Source organism: Simochromis diagramma, unplaced genomic scaffold (assembly GCF_900408965.1).
Source record: "Simochromis diagramma unplaced genomic scaffold, fSimDia1.1 OVJJ01000680.1, whole genome shotgun sequence".
Classification (NCBI taxonomy): Eukaryota; Metazoa; Chordata; class Actinopteri; order Cichliformes; family Cichlidae; genus Simochromis; species Simochromis diagramma.
The window spans coordinates 1,378,254-1,405,517 of NW_024387470.1; the positions used below are offsets into that span (position 1 = coordinate 1,378,254).

The 27,264-nt window shown below is 39.0% G+C and overlaps 1 protein-coding gene across 3 annotated transcripts in view; it reads right to left on the bottom strand.

Annotated features, from left to right (window-relative positions):
* Positions 1 to 27,264, bottom strand: part of xirp2a (xin actin binding repeat containing 2a) — a 68,614-nt gene that overhangs the window by 20,460 nt on the left and 20,890 nt on the right. The window contains exons 1-3 of one of the 3 annotated variants that reach the window (XM_040014922.1): positions 21,795 to 23,470; positions 21,513 to 21,621; positions 136 to 281 (exon numbers count right to left, since the gene is read on the bottom strand). In XM_040014922.1, coding sequence (XP_039870856.1) covers positions 136 to 281; positions 21,513 to 21,621; positions 21,795 to 21,848 — 309 coding nt within the window. In that variant the 5' untranslated portion in view covers positions 21,849 to 23,470. Of the gene's footprint in view, positions 1 to 135; positions 282 to 10,008; positions 11,310 to 21,512; positions 21,622 to 21,794; positions 23,471 to 27,264 lie in introns of those variants that run through there. The other 2 variants (XM_040014921.1, XM_040014923.1) reach the window with 2 other exon arrangements.

Sequence of the window (27,264 nt, forward strand, 5' to 3'; positions counted from 1 at the left end):
TTCTTCCCATCCTGTAATGGATTCAATACAAGCAGGACAGTAGATTTCCTGTGGGTGATTGTCTACTGTCTCTGTGGCTGCCTACACATCCCCACCTTCATCTTTCGTTATGTGCATGTGCAAGTATAATCTTACCACTGCAGAGGAGGAGCTGCTGCTTTCTTTCTTGGACACGGCAGCCTGATACATTGCCAGCCGCTCTTTCACCGACACCGACTCAGCCTCCTGGTCCTCAGCGCTCGGGGCCCTCTCCTTGGGATGTCTACCTGCGCTGCCAGCAGCTACACACACAAAGAGATATTAACCATTAAGATGCTTATTTAAAATTTAAAAATTCCCAGCAAGCTAAACTGAACTTTATCCTATTGCTGGATATGTCTTCTCAAGAAATCTGCAGAAAATTTACACCTACTCATTACTTTTCTGGCACATCAGTGACTGCTGCGACAGAGCGTGCCATTTAATTGGACATAAGGGACAGTTTTGTGCATGACGAGTCTGTTATAGTGGAAGAAGCTGAATGAGGGAATAGATTATTTTTATTCGGCAGTTTAGACAGAATAGCACCCATTAAAATATTACATAACACTATAATACATTAAAACATACATAGCATATGTAGGTGTTGGTTGGGTTTCAAGCTCTTCTTTTTGCTGTTTACTAGCAATTAAAATAAAAAAAATCAATCAAAGACGATTTTGATTGAGTTTTATGAGTTTTATACAGACATCTGATTTAGTTCAACATGCCACAGATATTTTAACCAAGAAATTGTAAGAGTCAAATGATCCTGATCAAATACTGACACATAAAAGAAGCAGGATACTCATCAGCCTACATGGTGCACAGAACATCCCTGTGGATGGCCAATTAGAGAGGACCATTGATTTTAGATTTGACTTTTCTGTGCTACAAAGCATCATTAGGCAACAGAGAAGGCTCCAATAAGACTCAAAATACGCCTACACCGGACCTTTTAGCTCTTGGCATGTTTTCAGCCAACAACACCGTGGGATGAAGCAGACCCTAAATATAAATTATTCTCCCTTATTATATGCTCATGCTGTGACCTTTTGACATTTTGAAATGTTCCTCCTGGCTGTACTTTCACATTAGGTGCTTGTATTTTTTCTCGACATGTATGTTGGTATAACTTGGCAAAAAGTGGATGCCAGGAAGTTTGACTTCATAACAGAGGAAAAAAAATATTTGAAAAATGTTGCTTCCTCAATGCATTTGGATGGATGGATGGATGGATGGATGGATGGATGGATGGATTAAATAAATGTTCCCTTTGGTGATTCTGTAGTATACAGATAAGAGCCATGTAAAGTACACACTGCTTTGTAGAGTATATAGTGTTTGTGCTTATCTATCCTAATGCCCATTTATTAAATGGCTGTGGCTTATCATATTCCACTCATCATTTCTATGTCTTCCAAACGAATTCATTTAAAGCCCGATCTCTATTATTGAACCACAGCAACATATCAATGGAGTCTCAATGCTCCCCTCAGCATTACAAAAAAAAGACTCATGACTTGGTCAGTGCCCCACTTTTTAATTTCAACTTTGGTTACATTTAACCTAACTGCTGCTTGGAACAACACGTCTATAAGAATATGCAGATATGAAAGAAACCTTCAGAATTTTAATTTCAGTAATTGTTTAGATAAACATAGTAAGCAGTGATAAGACCTAAGGTGTTTATGCAAAAAATAAATGGGAATTTGTTTATTGAACAAGGTCAACTCTTCTGCTTTCCTGAAGGCAACATTTTCCAGCATAATGTCAAAATGTTTTTTTTCCTCTTTCTTTTTTTAACTTCTGTTATTTGAAGCTAAAAACAGAACAACAAATAAAAACCGTTCCATGATTGATGAAAAACTATTTACATTTTCTGTAAAAGAGATGCTCCTTTATTAGCTTGGAATTATGATGTCACCAGTGCTTATAATGGAATAAATGGAGGTTTGAAAGTTAAATTGTGGCCGTAAATTGTGGTGAAACACAGCAGAATGGTGATCTATGTTTTTGTTGACTGATACAGCCGTACCTATGACCTGAATGGAATGTGATCCTGACTGGATACTTTTGTTATACTTCAGGCCCACATCAAACTGTTACGTGGTCACAGGCGGCAGGATAGTTAAAGCAAAGAAACCTTCCCTGCTTTTGTTTTAGGCAAATCAGCTTATGAAATGCGAGAGTGTGATCGTCACAGGGTTACATCATAACACACAGAAGAGGAAGTTGTGGCTGCTCGAGAGCGGTATCAACAGAGAACAAAGAGGCAGCAAGCTACAAATAAAACATTGTGCTATCAGAAAAGACATAAAACTACTTCACATCTGAATGACTTATTTTTAAGATTCACACTACAGTTTATTGCAACTACGTGTAACTTCTATATTATTACAGTGCAGTATTAAATGCCAGTAAAATCATATGTGTTATAAGCATGTATGTAGTGCTGTGAGATGTTACACTAAAAACTGAAATGCAAAATTGAAAAGAACAAAACTTTCAGTACAGTAAAGTGTCGTTGCTGGGTAACAGATGCAAAACTGTTTGCATGTATTGCAGATCAGGGGAGTGCCTGCCTGAGTACTGCGACACCTGAATGGGAACTTGAAGTCATTCTTATTTCTGATGTTGTTTGACATGGGTGGCAACTACCCAGAATGCTTTGCGATTTCCAGTCTATTACTGTAGCTTTTCCACAATTTACTTTTCCACCATAAAACTACTACTATTATGGTTTCAGCATTCGTGTGGACACCAGCAGAACACATCTGACAGATACTGAGGCACTTACAGTGAGATTACAGTGCACATTGAAAGACTAGGTAAAAATCTTAATCAGTGTAAAGACATTACAATTCAAATGGTTCAATAAGTATTGCTGTAACTATTTTTGAACTGAAGGCATTTTTATACGCAGTCCCTAATTTTCAAAGGCTAATAAATGATCGCACAAACTAGGATAATTCTAAATATAAGGATTGTTTTGAACACTAGGATGAAAATCATTTGTAGTCAATTACTGCCTGAGGTCCAGTTGCAGCTTGTTTTTGGGTCTGAGTATAGAGTTTTGTATTTAATACCTAAAAAGCAAACTCTCTTAGACTGACACCAGGTGACTACTTGGCCATTAGAGAATATCCCAGTTGTTAGACTTGGGAAAGTCTCTGGGTTTTCCAGTATGCCTTTTGTCATAATTTGCAATAGCTAGGTTTCATTTGACGTAGACGTGACGTCGACGTAAAGCGCGAAATTTGACTGGCGGTCGGAAGTGAAAAAGATAAGCGCAAAATCACAGACAGACAGTACGCAAAATGCCTATGTCCTGTTGTGTTTACGGATGCTCCAGTAGGTCGACCCGAGAAACTGATAAACGGTATTTTAGGGTACCAAAAATAGCCCAACGAAGAGGAGAAAAATGGAAAATTCTAACCGAAAAACGTAGGAAAAAATGGATTTTAAATTTACGTTTACAGTCGGGAGGAGCAGAGTCTGCCAATGCCCGTATCTGCAGCGACCACTTCGTCAGAGGTAATGTTATGTTTGCAAACGAACTTATTAGCATTAGGTTGTCGTTAAATTCTCATTTACTTAGTGCTTTTAAGTTAGTAGTCTAATATTGACTTGATTGGGACTATAGGCTGCCCAAGTGCTTTGGATGACGAAGAGTCGGAGGACTGGGCTCCGACGGTCAATCTCGGCTACGAACGAAAACCCAGATCGGAATCAGTTCTCAAACGAGAGAAAAGAATGAAGCTTAAGGCAGAACAGCATCGATGTGCAGAGGCGATTTTGGATATGCAACAGACGGCTGAGAGCCCGGATTTGAGCCTAGTGACAGTGGAGAACCCCGAACTGCAGCTTCCAGCTGAGAATCCACAACCAGAAGACTTCAGTGTGAAGTTAGACCTCGTTAGACCTCTGAGAATGGTTTACCTTGAAACAAACAACTGTGACTCTAACGAAGTCCTAAGGATGTGGCATGTTTGTTGACGTTAAAGCCGCTACCGCTAACTGTTAGCGTGTTTAAGATAAAGCAATATAAGAACAAACACTCACCCTTGCAAACACCAAACTGTATCCATCACGGAGACGTTTTGTTCCAAGGTTGTGGACCCACCCGCTGACAAAAAAAAAATTGTACGCCTCCAGACTCTTGAAAGCTTTCATTTGCTGCCTAGTGTAGTAAGAAGTCTGGAGGACCAAGTAGTTGGTGATATCCACAGCCTCGATAGTAGGCAAATCCTTTACTTCTGTGGTGTATTCGGACATTTTCAAAGAATACGGATCACGTCCGATATATTTTTTAACTATCTGTTTATATCTCTCCCGAGAAACGGGGTCTAAAGTTGCACAATAGCTGCTCTCCTGACTCTCCACAGTGTCCTCCATGTTTACTTCCGCCCTCCACTCAAAAATCGCGCTGCCTCCGCACGTCATCAGAACCACGTGACCGCAACCCAACTATTGGTTATGTTCGGTACTTGTCCAAAGGCTTAGAAACAGGATATCTAAGTAGACACTCACTTTAGATGCCATTACCTTGGACTCCAGTAACACTGAGGAATTGTGGAGTCATCTCTGAACAGAATATGTACTTCAATGTGTATATTATAAGCATATATAGGACTACTTTCTTGCATTGGCACAATATGTCAACTTAAAAATTAAAAAAAAAAATAGTACATGCATTTGTTACTTATGTCCTGGACAATTATAATTCATCATTATCAGGATGTACAAAACGCTCCTTAAAAAGCCTTCAGTTGATTCAAAATGCAGCAAGCTTCACTTCATTGGCTCTCTGTTAAATTCAGAATTAAAACTAATTATATTCACAGTAGTACTCGCTCACCGTGTCTTTAAGGATTTGCTGACTTAGCTTAGCTCGTAGCCGACCCACTAGCAGCATGCCCTATTCACCTGTCCTTCCTGCACTTTCTTGCTCATTGTGTCAGATGTTTAGTTACTCCTCGGCTTCCTTTAGTAATAATTATACCAGTAATAAATGTAGCCTGTTTCCAGCTTTGGAGGCCAGGATCACTGAATTGAAGACCCCACTTCGCAACCTTGAAAAATCCTTACAGTAGCTTGCCAGGCCCTATAGTTAGTGTAGCCGAAGATAGTGTAGCCACCATTAGCTCTCGCCGGCAGATTGTCCCGAGGAGCAAGGAAAACAAGCTGGCATGGGTGATGGTAAGGACAAAGTGTAGTCCTAAATAGAATCCCCAGGTACACCACAAACCCATTCATGTGTTTAACTGTTTTGGCAGTTCTGCTCTCAGACATGTGAAGCTAGAGACACCAGCAACAATAGGTCAATTATCTTCCAGGGGCCAGAGCAAGTGACATTAAGGGAAATTTAAAACTGCTGTCTAAAGGTAAACAAGAATTCCATAAAATTATAATTGACATCAGCAGTAATGACACCAGGTTACAACAGTTGGAAGTAACTGAAGTTCATATTCAATCAGTGTGTAACTTTTCCAAAACAACAACTTTGTAGTTTTCTCTTGTCCCCTTCCCAGTCAGACCAGGAGTGACATGTTCTCCTTAAATTGCAATATATAATATCCACAACTGCACCAAAGAGTAAAACACTATAATGTGGATTATTAAACATTAGGTCTCTCTCTTCTAAGTCTCTGTTAGTACATGAATTAATAATTGATCAAAAAATTAATTTACTCTGCCTTACAGACCCTTGTTACAACATGATTATGTTTGTTTTAATTAATTAACACCCCTTAGCTGAAGCACAGGCAGACGGGGGGGGGTCACAGCAATCTCCCACTCCAGCTTGTTAATCAACCTAAGACCCAGACAGAGTTTTAATTCATTTGAATGACTCATTTGTCCAACTTAGTTAAAAATTCAAAAACTAGTTTAACTTGCTATCATCTATTGTCTACCTGGGCCTTACACAGAGTTTGTCTGATTTCTCAGACTTTTTATCTGATTTAGTGCTCAGCTCAGATAAAATAATTATTGTGGGTGATTTTAACATCCATTTAGAAACTAAAAATGACAGCTTCAACATGGCACTTATTAGACTCTATTGTCTTCTCTCAAAATGTAAAAGAACCCACCCACCACTTTAATCACACTCCAGATCTTGTTTTAACATATGGGATAGAAACTGAACATTTGGCAGTGTTTCCTGAAAACCTTCTGATAATTTCCTAATAACATTTAAATTTACAATAATGGGTTACACAGCAGTAGGGAATAGATTTCATCACAATATATGTCTTTCTGAAAGTGCTGTAAAGATATAATTTAACTACTGTCATCTTCTTCAATGCCTTGTGCCAAAACAGTGCAGAGCAGCATCCCCTATAAAGTGTGGTTCTCCTGCTTGACCCTTGCTGAGTGCAGCGCTATAGGTATTACAGGTACTGTGCTCCAATGGTTTGTATCATATCTATCTAATAGACTCCAATTTGTTCATGTAAATGGAGAGTCCTCTTCACACACTGAGGTTAATTATGGAGTTCCACAGGGGGGACCAATTCTGTTTACATTATACATGTTTCCCTTGAAGGCATCCCATGCTTTTTCACTGCTATGCACATGACACCCAATTTTATCTATCCATGGAGCCAGATAGCACACACCAATTAGTTAAATGGCAGGAATGTCTTAAAAACATAAAGACCTGGATGACTGTAAATTTTCTGCTTCCAAATTCAGATAAAATTAAGGAAATTGTACTTGACCCTAAAAATCTTAGATATATAACCAGATGCTTACTCTATCTTGGACAGAGGTGGAGTCTTCAGCTTTCAGGACCCTTTTCTGTGGAACCAGCTTCCAATTTGGATTTGGGAGACAGACACTATCTCTACTTTTAAGAGTAGGCTTAAAGCTTTCCTTTTTGATAAAGCATATAGTAAGGGTTGGATCAGTGATCCTTACTATATGCTTTATGAAAAAGGAAAGTCCTCCCTTATATATGCTGCAATAGGTCTAGGCTGCTAGGGGATTCCTATGATGCATTGAGTGTTTCTTCTTCAGTCACATTTTTCACTCACTATGTGTTTATACACTTGTCTGCATTCAATTATTAGTTATTATCTCTGGCTCTCTTCCACAGTATGTCTTTGTCCCGTCTTCCTCCCCTCAGAGGGCCACCCCTCCCTAAGCCTGGTTCTGCCAGAGGTTTCTTCCTGTTAAGAGGGAGTTTCTCCTTCCAACTGTTGCCAAAGCATTTGCTCATAAGGGGTCATGTGATTTTTTGTTTTTTCTGTTTTCTTTGTACTATTTTGTATTATTGTAGGCAACTGTAGTTATGATTTGGCACTATATAAACAAAATTTAATTAAATTGATGTAACTTGAATATCTTTATAGACTACTTTGCATTTAATCTTTAATTTTTATTCATCTCTGGCTCTTTTCTACAGTGTGTCTTTTATCATGTTTTCCTCCTCTTACCCCCCAACCGGTCAGAGCAGACGGCTGCACCTGAGCCGGTTTCTGCCGGAGGTTTCTCTCTTTTAAAGGGGAATTTCCCCTTTCCTTTTCTTGCCTGCTTATCTCTATTATTGTAGGGTCTTTACCTTAGAATATGAAGCGCCTTGAGCCAACTGCTGTTGTGATTTGGCACTACATAAAAAACCTAATTAATCTGAATTGAATTGAACTGAACTGAATCTCTCATTGATGTTTTTGGTGTCTTTTAGCTTTTCAGCCTAGCAATGACCTACTTCACGTGCTCTTTGGACCTCATATTGTCTGCTATAACTCTAAAAGCTAACAAATGTAAGTTCAGTGTTGAAATCAGCTCCAGACCTTTTAGCTGCCTATTTTTATCAGTCTCTGGAAGTGGCGGACTACGTATAGAAATGGCTACAATTCTTAAACAATTAATGCAATATTTTTGTTAAATAACTTGCATCAAAACAGAAACACCACAATGATTAATAAAAACCACTGTGGTGGTGTACAGAAACAAAATTCTAAAACCTGCACCTAACTGTTTGTGACAAGTTCAAAATGAGAACGGGTTGCAAACACATATGAATTTTGCTGTGCCACATACCGGCATGACCAAGCTTTCATTCAGATGACATGTGACAAAAGCATGCTCTCCTCATCCCACCAATTTTAGCTTTCTGCTATGTGTGGCATGGTAGTGCAGCCAGTAACACATCACTGGGGGAAATAAGCTGCCCAAACAGCAGCATCTGAAAATAAACCTGCTACCTCCCATAAATATGGGTCGGAAATCCTACACCTCAGGCTGCAATGTTACTGGGTGCCAGTCTGATGACAGAAACCCAAGGATAATGCCCTCATTTATCACCAGAGACAAATGTTCACGTCATGGTCTGGAGTTGTCAGAGAGGCAGAGACATGACGGTTCTGACGACTGAGAGCAGTGACAACAGTGCTTTAGGTATCTCTGGCTTTTGAGAAGGGTATGCTCTATGTAAAGCTATGGCAGCATGGAGGTGAGGTCAGCAGACTCCAAAGAAAAAATATCCCCAGTCCTTTTATAATCCAGATTTGTCTGCAGTGTTGTGTTTCTCTGTAACATGAGATTTAAAGGGCAGGAGTGAGTGCCGGGGAGCACATGTGCATCTAAGAAAAATTCAAGAAGATTCTAGAAATTAAAGAAACTTCCTAGTCATTTAACTCTCTCCTCATGCTGCCACTAATTGACAGTGACACCAGTAGATGTTTAATTAGCATTAATATCAGCTTACGAACACAGACTCATTGTTTAAGATGCCCCAGCATAATGAGGGCCAAATATCTGTTTACAGTGTGGTATTCATATCAGAACAAGCGTCTTTTAAAGGCTCAATCTTGTAACCTGTGTGATTTGTTTTTTGATGGATGCTTCCAGGCATATTTATCCATTACACTGACTATTGTTTTCTTCCTTTTAGATTATTAGCGTCTTATCTTCTCAATGCCACAGCGGCAGCACAAGTGATGGAACCAGCTCGGAGGTACTAGAAGGGGAAGAAGGTAAAGTCAATAGAAGAGGCCAAGCTACTGGCAGTATTCATGGCCCAGTGACAATACTGAGCTGAGCTGAGGGTTGGTGACCTTCTGTCACTGCCTCTTCTAAAGCAACCATTGGCTGGTTAGAAGTGAAAAGGTGAAGGGAGAGGGGGTGTTAGTGAGGGAAGCATCAGAGGAGAAATAAAAGGAACATGAGAGTGAATTTGGTGGTTAAGGGTGTGAGAGAATATGGCATGGCTTCATAGCTCAAAGTGAAATCAGGGACCATAGATGTGTGGCAGGCCAAAGCCGTCCCCTAATCACGACGGTGTCACCTCCTTCTCTGTCCTCTCCTCACAACAGAAGCTTTAAGCCACACAATTTCTGTTCTGTGCTTACTGACCAGAGCGCTTATCTGGTGAGGCTAGACAGGAGAGCCAAAACTAGCTTCACTAATTGAAATGTCAGGCATGGAGGGCGATTTCTTCCTCACCGACAAAAGCAAAACAGGCAGAATAATTAAGCTGTCAAATCTATCAAAATAACTTCTTTACAAGGAGACTGGATTACCCTCGAGTGTTTCCTTATGCCATGCTAAGCACTTTGTCTCCAATTTGTTATGCTTTTAGAATAGCTTAGATGAGACTGCTGCCGGTTATGACTGGTGGAAACAGGAAGGGCCCATGCATGTTTTATGGCAAAGCACAAATCCTAGTGGAATTATAGAAACATACTACAATATCTCATCTCATTCTTTGTGAAGCTCCCGTCACCTGAACACAAAAGAGCCCCTCCACTTCATCTTATTTTTGATTTCACACCAAAGATGTCTCATGTCTGTGCAGCCCAGCTATATCAAACTGTTTCATTATCAGCTAAAATGCCATCTCCCATTTCCAATCTGTCTCCTTCCACTCACGCTCCGGTGGAAAAATCACTTACAAAGAGCTGTGCTGCTGTGCTGACAGTGTTTTTTTTGTTGGTACAAGAGCCAGCTTTGATATGCTGATAGTCTTCATATATCACTTACCTTCTGTATGTTGCGTTTAAGTGAAACAACAATAGAATCCAATGGAAGTGAAAGAGACGTTGGGACTTCCAGAAAGTTAAACAATTTTTGTTACCCAGCCTTAACCCAGCACAGAAAGTCAATCCTGGTTAGAGACAGACAGTGAGGCTTGGAGACCAGCTCCAGCAGTGTGTTCCCCAGCTCAATGAGGCCCAGGCATCCAGTGACAGCTGATTTTATTTTAGCAGTTCCCCTTCGTAAAAAATAGGATGGACTTTGGAAAGGGGGTAAGTGGATGTGGCTTTTTTTAGAGTCAAGTATCAAGGTACTCAACATGCTCTCGGCCTTATGTCACAGCAGACTTATGGAGACAGACGTCCCACCCCATGAGCTGAAAAACTCACTCTTGGTACGTCCTACATTTACGCACCAGAGAGCAGGGAGACACTTGGCATTTTGAATCACTGCTTGTTAGCAGGCTAAATATCATGGTATTTTAGGACTTGACACAAACAGGAAAGATATATTTTATACATACTGCCTAATAAACACAATTCATGCAACTAAGGACAAGTGATGTGGTTTAACCAATTAAAATGAGCACCTTCTGCTTGCAATCCTGAGAATAGATTAGTCTAGTGTAGTTAAAAGGCTGAAAGCAAAGTCTGGCTTTTTCTAAAGTTCAAAAACTCAATACACACAATAGCACTTAAACCTGCAAAAATTGGTATTGCAGTACCAGCATTTATATCCTGGGCTGTTTTCTGTCATTGTAAAACCAGAGTTTTAAATTAGGTAGTGTGTGTACACGTCAGGTCAGGATTCAGACTTCTCTAAATGCTTGGTTTCCGACAGCATTTCTTCATTTGGCACGAGATATCACAACTGATTCTAATGTGGTCAGCCGTGGGCACCGATGCCCCACCCACCTGTCATTAACACCTTTTGTAAGTAAGGAGAAGCTAATCACATGAAAACTGCCTTAAAGTGAGGCTTAAAAGAAGAGAGAGGAATAAAAACTGTCTGGTTTTCAGACAGGATCAAGTGCATCAGTTTGAAACTGATAATTTGTTATATTACTCATTAGTCTGACCTGATGCTGTTGCATGGAAGTTTGTGTCCCACACTGTCCATAATACTTTGCGTATGACATCATTAGCATTAGCAATTTATAGCCAAAAGCCTTTGTTATTTATGACAGCGGTCCCCCACCTCCGGGTCCCGTGAGTCGTTTGTCACCGGGCCGCGAGAGTTGAGGTTCGGGTGTGAAATTTATGGTTTTCAGGGTTTTTACAGTTTTTATTGTTAACTCTGTTTCCCTGGGTCTTTTCCCGTGTGTTATGAATAAATCTTCTTTTTCTTGGTACCGGTACTTGTTTTATTTTGTTGTATTTATCTGCGAAACCTTAAAGGCCAGTCCGTGAAAATATTGTCGGACATAAACCAGTCCATGGCGCAAAAAAGGTTGGGGACCGCTGGTTTATGATACTGAATAACATTTTCATGGAAATACATCACATTCCTTTTCTTTCTTTCTTTTTAACATTTAGTCCTACACTCAGTTCACTGTGTTTAGAAGCCTGCTGTCACACAGGTCTTAGATATAATGGTGATCTTTAGTTAAATGTTGCTTGCAAATGCTGCCAAATCTTGAATGTTTTCAATGCGCTGAATGGAATAAAACTCTGTACAGAGTTGAATTGTGAGAGCATTTCTAGGTGAAACCTTTGTCCCCTTTAAAAACACATCTTGTACACTCTGCCTACCATCAAGGCTTTGAACCTTTTTTTAAAGAAGGCACCTTAAATGGACAGAAAGGCACTACGGCTAATGCAGTGTAAGGGTGTTCAGTGCAGTGCCTGCTGAGCAGAAGCCCAAAGGACTGAACAAGAAATCTGTAACCATCGAGGCACTTTTTTCTGTCCTTTCTTTCCTTATCCCCTTCCCTTCTTTCTTGGACATATGTTGCCCTAAAGGTTTGGCACAGCTCCTCTCTTAAACAAGTGACCTCCTGTTTGGGTCTGATCAGCCTGAGGCCATCCATTCAATCTTTTTAAACCTACATCCATCACAATACTTTAGAAAATACTATGCTGCAGTACTCAATTCCATGCCTTTTCTGTCTGTACTGTTGCCTGTGATCATGACCTCATGTTTCCTAACATTATATATGAAACATAAGGTGTTCTATAGGGGCCCACCCCAAGAGGTGTTGTTTAGCAACATACTGACAAGAGAAAAGTGTGTCGTTATTAGGCTTTGGGAGAAAGCTGCACTCTGCTGATAATCCCACTGCAACCGCACATGGATTTCCTGTTCCTAAAGTGGAAAATAAACATACTCGAGTAGAATACCAAATGAAATGGCCTGAAAACATCCCCAAAATAAAATCCAGAGTGTGTCCACACCCAAAAGAGCTTTAAATGAAAGAAAGAGAAATATGTATTTAATTCATGTATTTGCCAATAAAGAACTTTACTGATGAAGCCAGTGAAGTATATATACTGTATCTGGGTTTATATGGGCTGTCTTCATCAACTAAGACTCAAGAGGTACACAATGTCAGGATGTTCTAAACTCCTAATAATTCTATTTACAGATCATCAGAGTTCATTACCTAGCCAACTGATCCTGTTTCCTTATTGAACTGTTTTTAAACCATCTTTTTCTTTTTCCACAAAAAGCTGCTACACTCGATGTAACCTAACATTGACCATGAACACCACAGTCACTCAGAACCATTCCAACATAGTGCTCTGCTTGTCCCAAACACCTATGGTCCAAACCCCATAAGCTAATCGGTACTAAATCCCAGGAAACTTCAAGAACCTCATTCTCAACTATTACAGTAGCTTCTCTGCTGGGACAACAACCTCAGCATGGCAAAAGCTTGAGAAGTGGATGGCCACGGGGTGTATCCTCTCTGTAATCCTTTTCTCTCTCACCATGAACATGCTGGTAAAGGCTGTCGAGGTTGAGTGTAGAGGACCTCTTACCAGGTCGGATGTCAGACTGGCACCCACCTAACGATGACAATCTGTCCAAGGATGTAAGTGGAGTCTGAAGGGCAATGAGAAGCTAATGACCTGGGCCTGCGTGAGATTCAAACCATCACACTACAGACTTCTGGTGCAGAAGAAAGGCAAAATCTCCCACAAGTTCTGCTTTGCACTGGGTAGCATACAGATACTTAAAAAAAAAAAAAAAACATGAAAAATTAACTTGAGAGTATTTTGTACTTAACTGTTTATCAAATTTAATTACTTGTTAATATAAGCTGCCATAATGTTAATCTGGATCATTCCAGGCCATGCTTGTAGGGACTTTCCCTGTCCCCTCCCCCATCCTGACTCACCAGTCCCTGGTCTCAAGATAGGATCAGTTCAGATTACGGATCAGGAAGTTTTGCGTGTAAGGTAAGAGGCATCGAAATTAAGTTATACTTTGAGAAGCATAAATCAACCATGGAGACACCTTCTGGAGGAAGGCACTGGTGTTTCCATCAATGATATCTATGAACATCATTCTTTTGGTATGATGAAATTGTTGCTGGGTTTCAGTAAACCTCTGAAACTCGAAGGATAATTTAAAAAGGTTGTGGTTCTAATGCAGTACTGATCATTTTTGACATCTCAGGAAAAAATTAACATTGTAGGTCACTAAACTTCCAGGACTGAACTATGAGGTAAATCGTCCACCACTTCTTTAATAAGATGTTTACTTCATTTCCTGTTTTTTTTTTTTTAAATTGATACTTTCAGAGATTTTACTATCTGTTTACCTTAGTATAAAAACTATGTTAATTATAATGTCATATAATTGAATATGCTAGATTGCGTGGTCAATATGCAGTTTGGTGCCAAGCACTGTCTTTAAATCATTGAGCTATTTCACATATGATTACTTTTAACTTTTTTGTGTTTGTGAAACATAACTGCCTGATTTCACCTTATAGTTTCATCTATATTGTTTGACTTTACATGTAGAGTTGTGATTCTTGCTTTTCTTTCACTTGATATCATAGGCACCAAAATTACACAATTTAAAAACAAAATAAAATAAAAACAGACCTTATTATAATGTTAATTGTGTTCAAAAGCATCATTTAAAGCATAGGTGTCAAACTCTGGCCCGCGGGCCAAATTTGGCCCGCAGCCTAATTACATTTGGCCCGCGAAGCCATACCAAATTACTATTAGAGCTGGCCTACTGGTATTATACAGCTAATATATATATCGTTTAGTATTAAGCTTTGCTTGTTCCATATTCAGTTTTCCAGCAAAACTTATTTGAGTCCATAAGAAAAGATTCATTCTTATATCTGGAGGAAGATTTTTTTTTTTAATAAATATTAATGTTAGCCCGCGACTTTGTTCCAGTTTTGAATTTTGGCCCACTGCGTATTTGAGTTACGCTCAAATACGTATTTGAGTTACGCTCAAATACGCATTACGCTGTTGTAAAGACTGATTTAAAGTCTTTACAACAGCGTAATGAGGCATTTAAAAATGAGAGATTCCGTAAATTTAATATTTAAGAAAGCAGAAGCTCTATACTTGTCAAAATAATACAAGTAGACAAAAACTTAAAGTAAGTGTTAATATATACATACATACATACATACATACATATATATGCATCAACACTTACTTTGATCTTGTAAAAAATAAATAAATAAATAAATAAATAAATAAATAAATAAAGCAACAGCAAGTGAAAGCATACCTTGACAATGACCAGAGAAAATAATCGAACTTCAGTGTCCTGGTCAAAATTATGTCAGATAAGCAACATATTCACCAAGAGTGAAGAGAGGAGCCATGTTTTTATTAGTGTAATCCTTGTTAAACATCTGTGGATCATAACCATTTACAACTATAAGACAGCTAAAAATGGTTTCATTTAAATGCCAATGACAAAGAAAAATTACATACATTTCTCTGTATATCAAACATACAGCTGTACTGATAAACATGAAACAACCTCACACACATACACGATATAGTTAAACCTCAAAATTCAATTGCCAAACGTCATTTGATTTTAATCTGCGACACATAATAGCCACTAAGGGGATCAAATCTGAAACTGGCAGGAAGAAAATCTTTGCTTTTCCTTCAGGATGATAATATAAAGACATCATCATTTGCCAGGCAAATCTGAGAGATTAATTAAAACAAAAACAGTCTTCTGGCAAATCTACCTCCAATTGGCAGCATTTTGAGATGTTTCTCTTGGGCACATGTCTGACAAGTTTAACCAGCCAAAGATTATATGTGTGTTTGTATGTGTGTGTATTATATATATACACATACATACAAGCACGCATACAAAACTGTGAAATAATAGAATAAGTAGCAGAATTTAACAATAAAAAAATAAAATCCTATTTATTTTGCACTACTCTGTATGCCACAAAGACAGCAACAGTGTCATAGTCGTGCAATATGAGAGGCAACATGTAAACAAGCATGCTTGTTTAGAACCAGTGTGGGGACTTAGAGGTGAGCTTTGCATCTGTTTAAAGCACACTTACGCTGTTGCTGTGCTTTATTTAAACTTTGGGGCTTTGCAGGGTACAGCTTCAGTACCAATACCCTTCACCGCTACTGTCAGTCATTTGATCTGTCACTGTTTTCACCGTCAACTTGTCAGCCAAGACTAAAGCTGTCGATCAGTCAGGACAACGTTGGGGATCGTCAACAAGTTCCAATTTTAGATGTGGTGCCGAGATTTAGAGACGTGCAGGGCGACACAAAAGCCTCATTGATCTAAGGTGGAGATGGAGAGGCTCTCAGCCTGCCGACTTGAATATGCTGAGTGTCAGCATGCAAGACTGAGTTCAGAAGTATGAGTTTGCATACACCTTGATACCACTGAGGCGCATCTACCCATCTGTCATTGTAGATTTGTATCCTCTACATGCTTCTGGACACAATTTTTCAGTGTCAGTGACACACTAAAGCACTAAAAATACGACCTCCCCCCCCACCCAACAATAGTAGCTTTTATACAGATCAATAATATAGTTACATAAGAAAATAATAAGTTAGGTTACACTCTTTGCATTCATACCAACTGTGGATTACATTTAGAACGTGAATGGCCAAGTAACTGAATCATAAACTCTGTACTTCTGCAAAGTGTTTTGCAAAATGTCTTGTCTTTCTTGCTCCTCACTCACCACTGCTATATGTGGAAGAAGCAGGCAGATGTTTATAAAGCTATACCAGATATTTGTCGTGGGAGTTGGCAGTGACTAAAACCAGCACTGAAAATGATACATTTTTGTCCAGTCATATGGACAGAAGCACAATTCCAAATTAAGTTTAATATTACTCTTGAACTAATCCGTGTATAAACAAGCCACTGTTCTCCAATACACCAGCTTAAACGTATTTGATTAACTACTGGTTACTGGCACAAATACCCATGGACCCCAAAAGACCAAACCGAATAAATTGGATGATTTCCCAGCATCATAAAATTTTTGCACATTTGAAAATTTGACAAAAATGTCTCAAAATACTACAGGCTGTACTGTCAGTAGGTTTGGTTCAGGCACTTAAGTTTATGTTTCCTTTATGAGATACACAAAAAACACTCTTCCTCTAATCAGCCTCATCTTGTACTTTGTAAACCCTGCAATATACTGTATTATTTAAATAGTTCGTCACTGTAGTCTGGTACTGTTAAAAAACTATAACCCACATAATTTCCTTAGGGATTATTAAAGTGCTCTGATTCTGATTCTTTTAAAATTCATTTCAGTACAATCTCATTTAGTGTCAGTTTGCACTAGCTGTCATTACAAGATAGAAAAGTAAAAAGACAAGAAACTTCCAAAATCGAACATTAAAACACCGAACAGAGAGACAAAAACTTAACAACAACGCAGGGCGGCAGGATAACCTGAAACAAGAAATATAACCATGAACAGAACCCACAGCTGAACTAAAACTAAGACGAATATACACTTAACCCTTTAAGACCTACCATAGAACCAAGGCCGCCAGAGCTTACTTTATATTTTTACATGCTGTAGTGCCATTTTTGGGAGCATTTCAAGTTGCTATACATCAACACAACTGTTATAGCCCATATTTTAATAATATGTATGCATTAAGTCCATAGTAACTACATAAAAAAATTGAAAATCATTTTTGTTTTGTTACATATATTTCTACTTGGAGAAATTTAAGAGGTTTATCCCTCGAAACTTTAAATACAAAAAAAGTTGCAAAAAATAGTTTACAATAACAGGAAATTTATTTTGAATGTCTTCATAGTTTTATTTTTGAGATACACCATTTTTTATATACTGCAGGAAAAACGAAAAACAATCCTATGATGCAAATTTGCAAAGAAAACAGCATATGCATCAAAATAAACTATTTTAAGCAGTGCAATTTGAGTTCTAAGCATCCCAGAAACTATTCAGAAACACAACACACTAACTACACAAGACAACACATCAACTACACACTCCAAACACGCTAAACGTCACAAATCTCTCACATCTCAAAACTTGCTCTCTCTCTCTCTCTCTCGCTCTCTCTCGCCGTCACTCCTAAAACTTCCCCGTCTTCCTAAACAACCAAATGTCATGTTGTCATATCTTTTTTTTTTTTTTTGATTGGTCGACATGGTGCATTTTTCCACCAACACCAACGGGCTGTTTTTGTTTTGTTTTTTTATTTTTTATTTTCATAAGCAGAGAGTGCTTGCTAGCGCTGTCCTTAGACAGTAAACGTGAAGAAACTATTGAGGAAAAAACACTTGGATATATTGTTTATCATGACTCTGGTTTTACGTGGCCCATCAACACAATTTAAAAACTGGTATATATCAGCTTGTTGCTTTGTCATCTTGAAGTGGTCATGTGATTGGCCTACCACGACTACTTTATTGTTCCTCAGTCAAACAGCAGCACTCGTGCGATTGTTTTGCCCCCTAGCTCCAGGTGTTGTGCCAAAAAGTGATAGTCAGCCAGAAAGTGATTGCCTCCTTGGGAGCGCGTGCAGCTGCTTAATACGGAGCCCCTCTGATGACATCGTCCAAAAAATAAATATATTGTGGCCACAAAATACTACTTCGTCAGCACAAAATGGGTATAACGTGCGCACGAAATGCTAATATGTGCCCACGAAACACTTGACCGATAACCGTGATCCTTCCCAGGCCCTTGCAGTTGGTTGACAATAAAATCTATCCCAGCGTCCAGGTCCTACTTACGTCTGTAAAGCAACTGGGCTCTCAATGTCCTGTTTAAATGTCTCTCTGTAATAATGGTTCCTTGCATTGCAGGTTTTTCAAAATGCATTTGTAGCTCATCCCCAGCCTAAAATAAAACTCAATCATACTGTCTCTGTCCATGGTGTATAGGTTTAGCCTACTCTTATGCTTATATCTCTACGCAGCTGTCCAGGAATCGTATCAATATGATGTACGCACGTTATCTATTTCGTTGCCACAAATACGTAATTCCTTGCCACGTTATACCCAATTTGTGCCCACAAATTAGCATTTCGTGCGCACGTTATACCTATTTCGTGCCCTCGAAATAGTATTTCCATCCATCCATCCATTCGCTTCCGCTTATCCTTTTCAGGGTCGCGGGAGGCGCTGGAGCCTATCCCAGCTGTCATAGGGCGAGAGGCGGGGTAAACCCTGGTCGCCAGTCTGTCGCAGGGCCAACACACAGGGACAGACAACCATTCGCACTCACATTCACTCGCACATTCACACCTAGTGGCAATTTGGATTATCCAATTAACCTATCCCCACAAGTTGCATGTCTTTGGACGGTGGGAGGAAGCCAGAGTACCCGGAGACAACCCACACAAACACGGGGAGAATATGCAAACTCCACACAGAAACACCCCAGCCTGATGGTGGAATTGAACTCAGGACCTTCTTGCTGTGCGGCAACAGTGCTAACCACCGTGCCACCGTGCATAGTATTTCGTGGCCACACATAAGTATTTCGTGGGCACGTTATACTATTTCGAAGGCACGAAGTAGTATTTTGTGGCCACAATTTATTTATTTTTTGGACCATGTCATCAGAGGGGCTCTGTAGCTTAAAGCTAGGGCTGGGCGATATATCGAGTTTTTTAAAAATATCGATATATTTTCATACGAGATATAAGATGTGACAATATCGTTTATATCGATATAGTCTATGTTACGTTATAATTATACTTGTGGAGCCGCAGGTTTGCCTCTCTTTCGTCCACTTTTGTCTCTACGCAACGTTACTCGGCCTCGCCTCTCCTTCACTGAACACAACTCCCCCTCCCCCATAGCTTCACCTGCAGGCAATGACAAGATGAAAGCGGAAAATCTCCGTTAGCGAGTTACCGTGTGTGGGGCTGGACGGCGTCAACGTGTTAGCTAGCTAACCGCGCTAACGACATGCAGCCAGGAGGGGCTGCACGGACTAAAATCCTTTCATTTTCTCAAAAATCGACAGCGCGCCTTATGTATGAATTCTGGTTGTGCTTACTGACCGCGAACCGATTTTATGTGGGACACAGCGCTCAGCAATCTGTCAAAAAATGTTTTAATATGACTTTGCTAAGCTACGGAGCTGCACCACTTGATGGATTGTCGGAGGATTACGGCTACCGAGGAGGAGCCTCGCGGAGTGATACGTACTGTGTGTATAAGGACCACAAATGGCACCTGTTCAGAGACGTGGTGCAGCTGTGAAATCTGTCTCTTTATTATTATGCTCAGCGTCTATTAGTTTACATTTTGACTGCACAATTGTGAGCTTTTTGTTATGCACAAAAACAACATTGTTTTCTTTTATTTATGGACCATGATTATTTAATAAATGCTGATAATTTATTTTTGAATAATTTCTTCATGTACATCTACGCTGTATGTAAATAAAAGTGCCCGTGTGACATCTGGGACACAGTGTGACTAAGAACTCTCTTTTTGTTCTTAACTTATGGCTTTAAAAAAAAAAATCGAGATATATATCTTATATCGCCATCCAGCTAAAAAATATCGAGATATGAATTTTGGGTCATATCGCCCAGCCCTACTTAAAGCTGTAGCGCCCAGATTACTTACGTAGACAGCTACTTCCGTGCAACTGGTATAAAATGCGGTAAGCTGAAGACAGCTTACCGCATTTTGTTGAAAAATAGTCACGCGACCGCACCGCATTTTCTCGTTAGTAACGGTAACGGCGTTGTAATGATAGAAACAGTAATTAGTTAGATTACTCGTTACTGAAAAAAGTAACGCAGATAGTAACACCGTTACTTGAAACGCTGTTACTTGTAACGCCGTTATTCCCATCACTGATTAGCAGTAAAATCAAAGCACTGCTCCACCTAAATTCAACTTGACAGAGCAGCTGGCATGGATGAAAAATCTTTTGCTGAGAGAGCTGGGAGCCTTTCAATATTAACTGCACTGGTTAGTAATTTTTATTTAGTATGGAGCACTTGTAAGAGCACTATTTTACAGCTAGAACAGTAGCGTCTGCTGCAGGGATGTACTGCTCTTGATTTTCTGGCTCATTTTGAACATATAATTCTTTACATTGCCTTGAAATCTTTAGTTACTGTAGCCATTAGCAAGTCCTGTCTGTAATGTAGCCTCAGACATCTTACTGGATTACTTTACTTTATAGGCTTATCTTTATATGTCACTTTGCATACACAGCTTCTGCTTTCTGTTATGGGTTACTATATGGGTTATGGGTAACACATAATAATCAGCAGAATTACTTTGGAGTATTGGAGTTTATAGCATCTCAAGTTGTATAAGACTTTTTTGTGTATGAAAGAAAGGTGATTTTTTTTTTTTCAGGTTTATTTGCTGTCCTGCTATATATTGCCCATGATTAAATTCTGTAATTTGATAAAGTTTACATTTCCAACAGGAACACTTAGTAAAATGACCAACCACTCCCACTGATTTTAATCTCATCTGAATACAGCTTGCTTCTTGTGTGCAGAGCATTTCACCTTTGTGAAATAAAAGTGTCACAGATTCCACGCTCTACTGTAATCCAGTGTTTGAATTTTTAAATTGCTCAGTTTCATTTTAATACTTTAACACTTCAGCAACACTTAAATCTTATTGCAAGCAACTGTAAATCTTACTGCAAGCTCCACGTGTGCGTTCATTGCTATCGGTGGAAGGCAAAGTGCAAGTACCCGCCATACTACTGCTATCACAAAAAAGAAAGCACCACATCTAGCGAGCCCCAAGCTCCCCGTTAAAAAAGCTGCCAAGGAGGCAGCCTTATCTGGAAATGAGCAATCTAGTTTTCAAAAGCTGCTTTCTGCCAAATGTTTATCTCATAGAACAAATAGGACAAAACATTGCATTAACCATCCTGCAGACTCGGTTCTTTGGATGACAGAGTAGTGTAAGCATGATGCAATTCCAGAGCTATCATGAGTTATAACAAATCTCATACTGCATCAAAGCTTTATGAAAAAACAAACAAACAGCAACTTTAAAGCTTTGCAAATGAAAAACAAGAAAATACTCACTAATACTAGCATCCTGGGGTGAGTCCATGGCATGATCTGTTGACAGGTCAGTTTGAGCGAGGCTGCTACTCACTCTTTTGGCTGGGTAGGTGTGGACGGCTGGGACTTCCTGGTCAGAGTGACAGAGAGAGACAGAGGACTATCAGAGGAAACACCTTGCTTTTTCAACAGCAAGATGGAGAAGTGACTCTACAGGTCATCAAAACCAGCTGGCATGGCAATGTCATTACACCCTATCACACATACACACACAGACAGAAAAACACATGGTTACATACATACCTCAAATACAGTCAAAGTGACATTTAAGCTCCAGTTAGACCGAGGTACTGACATCTAGTCTCCACATATGCACAACTACACACGGATATCTGAGTGCAGCCAGACCCAACCTTGAACACAATTTAAACATTAAGCATTGACTGGAAAGTTAGTGTAAACAGCATTTGGTTGAATTTTAATGGAGCCACTCTCGCTCTAACTGCAAGTGCTTTCACAGGCTGCTATTGATAAGAGGTACACTGGTAAGCAGCATGTCCTTGGTGTACTCGTGCTTGTTTTTCCCCAGGAAGAATTTTGTCAAAACTTAGAAGTCAGCCACTGCAACATGCCTATTCAGTTGCAAATCATCCCCACGGAGAACAAGCACACCTGTGTCTGAGTGTGTGTATCCTTCTCTTTGCAAATGTGCGGGTGTGTTTTTTTCATTTGCAAATCAAATATATCTCCCACAGCGGTTTTTCGACAGTACCTAGTTGGGCGTCGACACAGAAGGACAATAAACACTCTCAGCTCTACACACGTAAAAACCGTGTGAAACATATACACATGCATGCAAACCTGTGTCTGTCTTGCTTATTCTCATTTCACTGTGCTGAAGGTGTCAACCATAATTTCAGTACATGCAGCAAAGGACAAAACATTGTCCTCAAAAATCTCATTTAGCAAATCCCTGAAAGACATGCATGGCCATTTGCATATTTTCCTTCGGTATCACATACACAGACACACACCATGGGAATACAGGGATGCAAGCATAATCTCCCTCTTTCTGTCACTGCTGTTGTCCCTGGCTTGCTGAAGTAGCACTCACATCAAATAAAGCTCAAATCAGAAAGTGCAGCTCCCCAGTGCTTTAAGTTTGACTGCTGATTTTTATACTCAGTATGTTGTCTACAACACAATGATATTTTGCTCACTGGAAGATGTACTGTGCAACTGTATGCTTTAAAGGCCACTGTGTGAAAAATGTGTGCTGGTGTGATTTCCTTACTGCTGGTTGCAGGAGTGAATGCCACTGAAGGAGCCATTAAACATTTACTTGTCTTGACTATCTGATGGGTTTGTTTACTCTTCAATAAACTGAATACATATGGTGAGCTGGTGAGAGCACTTAAACATACCAAAGTAAAGCATTCTCTGTCCTTTTATCTTAAATAGTTTACATGTGTAAACAACCAGCTGCGTGTCATACAGCTTCTCACACATCTGTTCTTGTTCCATCTTGTGGCTGGCGTTCGCTATTGTCTCTGGAGGCAGAATTGATGCAGCTTGACAATGGAGTCATTGTAATTTTTTAAGATTCCTCAAGGGTGTATCTCTGTCCCATGCATAATGCCTGGAGCTTATCAAGTTGAGAGGCCAGCAGCTTGCAGATAATTGTTTGTACATTCACAATGTAGCTAAACCTCTAGCTTCCACTGGTTCTGCTTCCACTGAGAGTTATCAGCTATTACAGTTATGAGCAGTGCTTAGTGTGGAAACATTTATCCTAATGACAGATGAGCTTTCTCTTCCTAACTACGTCAGTCAACATGTGTGATATACAGAGAGTAACGCCTTACTGTAATCCGCTTACTTTTTTCAGGTAACGAGTAAAGTAAGGGATTACTATTGCAAAAACGGTAATTAGATTACCGTTACTTTCCCGTAGGAACGCTGCGTTACTGCGTTACTAAAACCGTGATTTTTTTTTTGCCAGAATGTCTCATGACAGTGACGTAAGCAAGTGCGAAGTTCGTGACAACAGCTGTGTGCAGATCAACAATGGATCATAAATCGAGTGCGGGAGAGAGTATGAGCGTGCAGCATTTAAAGCGTGGAAGTACTGACCTTACTTTGAGTTTGATTCCATAAAAAGTGACAAAAACATTAGTGTCCGTTGTGCGTGGGAAGAAAACTTCTTTTTACAGCGAAAAAAAACCCCTAAACTTCCAAGCAAGCACCGAGTGCGCTATGACATAATGGGAAATTCACAGAGACACTCGCGGATTCTTCCACTTACCGCCGCGGCACACCTTCACCAGGGTAAACCTCCGCCTACGCCACTCCTGCTTTATAGGTGAAAATAGAGCAAAAGGACCGCTAGTCTTTGACTTTATTTATTTTCTGCTGTGTTTTACTTGCATCTATTTGAAAGAGTGAGTGTAAAAGGAAAAAAAAATAAATTATGTGCTGGAATGTGCAGAAAATAGGTTTAAATATTAAACAAATTTCTTCCAGTCAGAGAATGTTGCATATAATTAAATTTTTGCTTGATGCATAAAGTTAAAAGATTAAAACTAATAAAACAAGTTTTAAAAAGGGACTTTTCCATTTGATTACATTTTGTATGATGGATTATGTAGAAAAAGTAGAATTGGGCTGAAAGATCTATCGCTTTATCACCTACTCAGGTTGTAAATCGTGTTTTTAAAAAGTAACTAAGTAACTAAGTAACTAAGTAATTAATTACTTTTGAAAATAAGTAATCAGTAAAGTAACGGGATTACTTTTTTGGGGAAGTAATCAGTAATTAGTTACTGATTACTTTTTTCAAGTAACTTGACCAACACTGGTGATATAAGAAAGTTTTAATAACATATTTAACACATTAGTCATAAAAGCTTTAATGAGGAACTCCTGCCATGTCCAGTTTAATGGACATGGCAGGAGTTCCTGGTGGTGCCAGAGAGTTGGTGATCACTAAATACACCAAGTTTAACTTGCTGTTTTTCTTATATGCCATCTTCCTTTTTACCCCTCAGCTGTAAGAGGTTGGATGGGTGGGCAGCTATTGTGCACACCCAACTTTGTGAATGTGATAATTCAAGAACGAGGCGAGATAGGATTTTCAAATTGAAACAATAGGTGCATCTACTACCTACTACCAAGGTCAGAGGTCACGTTTTCTGAAAGATTTGCACACGTGAAAACTTATGAAAGAAGTCATCCAAGATTTTCACATTTATACCACATGTGCATCTTTAGGCGACTGAGAAGTAGCACTGGTGACTCATAGTAATTTCAATAATACTTAATCTCACTGTAGATATTAGCAGTTAATTATTCACTGAACACTCAAGCCTTTTAATTCAGTGCAGATTTTTTTCATGAACACATTTGATATGTTTTTAAATCAAGATGTATTTCTCAGCTGGTTAAAAGCCATTTGTTGTACATAGTATTATGACTAAAATCATAACACTAATCATAATTGCAAGACTGTCATTTTTTATGATTTATTAAAAAATATGTTACACATATTGAACATTAAAAATATAACGAAATGTATTTTGAAGTCAGTCTAAATGTAGCCTGCAGACAGTCTGTGATCTGAGCATTTTATGTTGAAACCTGCTCACAAATTGAGATTCAGTCATTATGCTGTCAACATTACCAAAAGTACGGAGTCTGAAATTCAGAGTCTGACTCTCTGCATACTTTCCACTGAAAATCATCTAAATCAGTCTCAGTGGGTCGACCACTGGACCAACCACCCAAAATTATCATAGACTGTGTAATGGTGCAGCGAACTGTATTTGATTCAAGTCCACTTGCATATCAGGATGGATCCAACATGGAAAAGGATAACAGAGATTCTTTATTTAAAATGGCTCATCCTCCCAAAATTATGCTGAAATTTTTCAAATCTATAAAAGCTGAGGCCTTTCTTTTAACATTTGACTTTAGTGGTAAAACATTACATTCATTAAATACTTGGAAAGCCATTCTGCATTTTTTAGTTCAGTAACTACCAATAGCAGTAACTCAGTAAAAGTGGGTTCTCCTTCCTGCCCTCCTATTTAAGATAAATATCAAGGTCTGTCACATGTTCATATTCCTAGATCCACTGGATTCAAACGGAGGGTTTGCTCTTTACTTACCTGTTGCCATGGTGAATCCTAGTATTGGACTCTGATGGAGATGGCTTTCTTTCCTTACTCATGTATCTGCTTGAACTAACCCTGATCACCTTTTTGGAATTGAAAAGTCAGTTGTTGACCTCAGAGTTAATTAACTCTTTTAAACAGAATATTGATTACAGCCAAGCCGATATGGTCTTTGACTTGGCCAGTCCAAAACCTTCTGTTTTTCCCCTCTGAAAAAGTTATTTGTTGAGTGTGTTTTCATTCTTTGCTGTATGATCAAGTTGTTCTCAAATATTTTGAATGTACTTCTCTTTAATGTAGCAGAAGACAGAAGGCAAAATGATTGCATTAGGCTTCTGTATTCATTCTGCTAAGACAGTCATAAATTACATCATCAATAAAAATGATATAGTCTGTTCCAAAACGGTGAATGGACTGGTTCTTATATAGTGCTCTTCTACTCTATCTGACCAGTCAAAGCACTTTATACACTTGTCTCATTCATCCATTCACACTCATTCATGCAAACACTTTTTTTGCTTTCTCTATGAAATGCTTTCTGTCAAACATTCATACTTTAGATAGACGCATTAGAGAGCAACTTGGGATTTGTATCTTGCCCTGCAGACTGGAGCAGCCAGTTATGTTCAGTTCAGCTTTATGTATATAATGCCAAATCACAACAACGTTACACTTTTTATTGTACCCTACAATAATAGAGAGAAAACCAAGCACTTGGGTACAGTAAGGGGGGAAAACTCTCTTTTAACAGAAAGAAACCTCCAGTAGAACTAGGCTCGCTGAGGGCCGCCACAAGCCATGACCAGTTGGGGGTGAGGAGAAGGAGACATGACAAAAGACACTGTGGAAAAATGACATTCCTTTAAACAGTGGAATGTGATTTTTCCACCCTTCCTCATTGGAGGTCGTTCATGATGTTATGGATTATTGTTTTGGGGTCTGCTTTACTTTTCATCATTAGTCTGTCAGCATTATTCCTTGGTTTGTTGAACCTGAATAGGTCCCTGGCTTATTGCTAAGTTTGTTGGATCCTTTTAATCTCTCTGTTTTGATTTTGCATGGACTCTTGTTTGTATGAGCTTCCCACCAACTCAACAAAAGTGCATTTTAAGTTTATTCTGTCAGTAATGTGTCGATTGCATGTTGTTTCTGATAACATCCTATGGTCTGAACTCCAGACATATACATAAGAAATATGAAATATGATTTACATAAAATGGATATATGTTTATTTTTATTTAATGTTTTTTCTTCACTGTACAAAACTGGTAAAGTCTCATAAAAGTGCAATATAAATTGTGATCATATATTTGCTTTCTTTGGGTGCTATCAAGATTTATAGGAAAAGGAACACATTTGTTAGCTATAGGAAATTGAATGAACTCTAAAATTTTGACCTCAGGAATTAGAAGTGAGGACTGCTGTTATCCATTTTCTGAAATACAATAACATGATGAACAGTAGCGGTGCTATAGCACAATGTCTCATGCAACTTTAACCAAGTGCTATGTAGCTTTAAGTCCCCACCATAAGTTCCCTTTGGCACAGGCTGCTACACATGAAGGAGGAAGAGGGAATAATGATAGCAGTTATATTAGGTG